This window comes from Orycteropus afer, unplaced genomic scaffold, assembly GCF_000298275.1.
Source record: "Orycteropus afer afer isolate SDZICR_OR568_19922 unplaced genomic scaffold, OryAfe1.0 scaffold00112, whole genome shotgun sequence".
Classification (NCBI taxonomy): Eukaryota; Metazoa; Chordata; class Mammalia; order Tubulidentata; family Orycteropodidae; genus Orycteropus; species Orycteropus afer.
Window position 1 is genome coordinate 2,818,773 of NW_006921699.1, and position 465 is coordinate 2,819,237.

General features: G+C 36.8%; 1 protein-coding gene across 1 annotated transcript in view; it reads left to right on the top strand.

The window, feature by feature from the left end:
* RAD50 (RAD50 double strand break repair protein) overlaps positions 1–465 on the top strand; it is a 122,202-nt gene that overhangs the window by 94,799 nt on the left and 26,938 nt on the right. Inside the window, exon 22 of the mRNA XM_042781371.1 lies at positions 4–166. Coding sequence (XP_042637305.1) covers positions 4–166 — 163 coding nt within the window. The remainder of the gene's footprint in view (positions 1–3; positions 167–465) is intronic.

The window sequence follows — 465 nt, forward strand, 5'->3', positions numbered from 1 at the left end:
TAGGGCGACAGAAAGGTTATGAAGAAGAAATTATGCATTTTAAGAAAGAACTTCGAGAACCTCAGTTTCGGGATGCTGAGGAAAAGTACAGAGAAATGATGATTGTTATGAGAACCACAGAGCTTGTAAACAAGGATTTGGACATTTATTACAAGACCCTTGACCAGTAAGTATTACACTGGGGATTTGGTTTCCATTGTAATGATTACCAAGTAGTCTATTTTAGTCATATATTCCCCTTTTATTTTTAAATATATTTGGTAAGTACCAAAGAATGGACAAGATACATGTACATATGTATACACAAACACCCACATGCTTAGTTACATTGTAAAGCATAATACTATTAGGCAGACTCATGATACCAACCCCTACACCCAACCCAAAAACTCTACCATTGTCACTAACTGGCATCCAACTAGATGTTCCTCCCATATCTCAACCCCTTCCACTAACCACTAATCA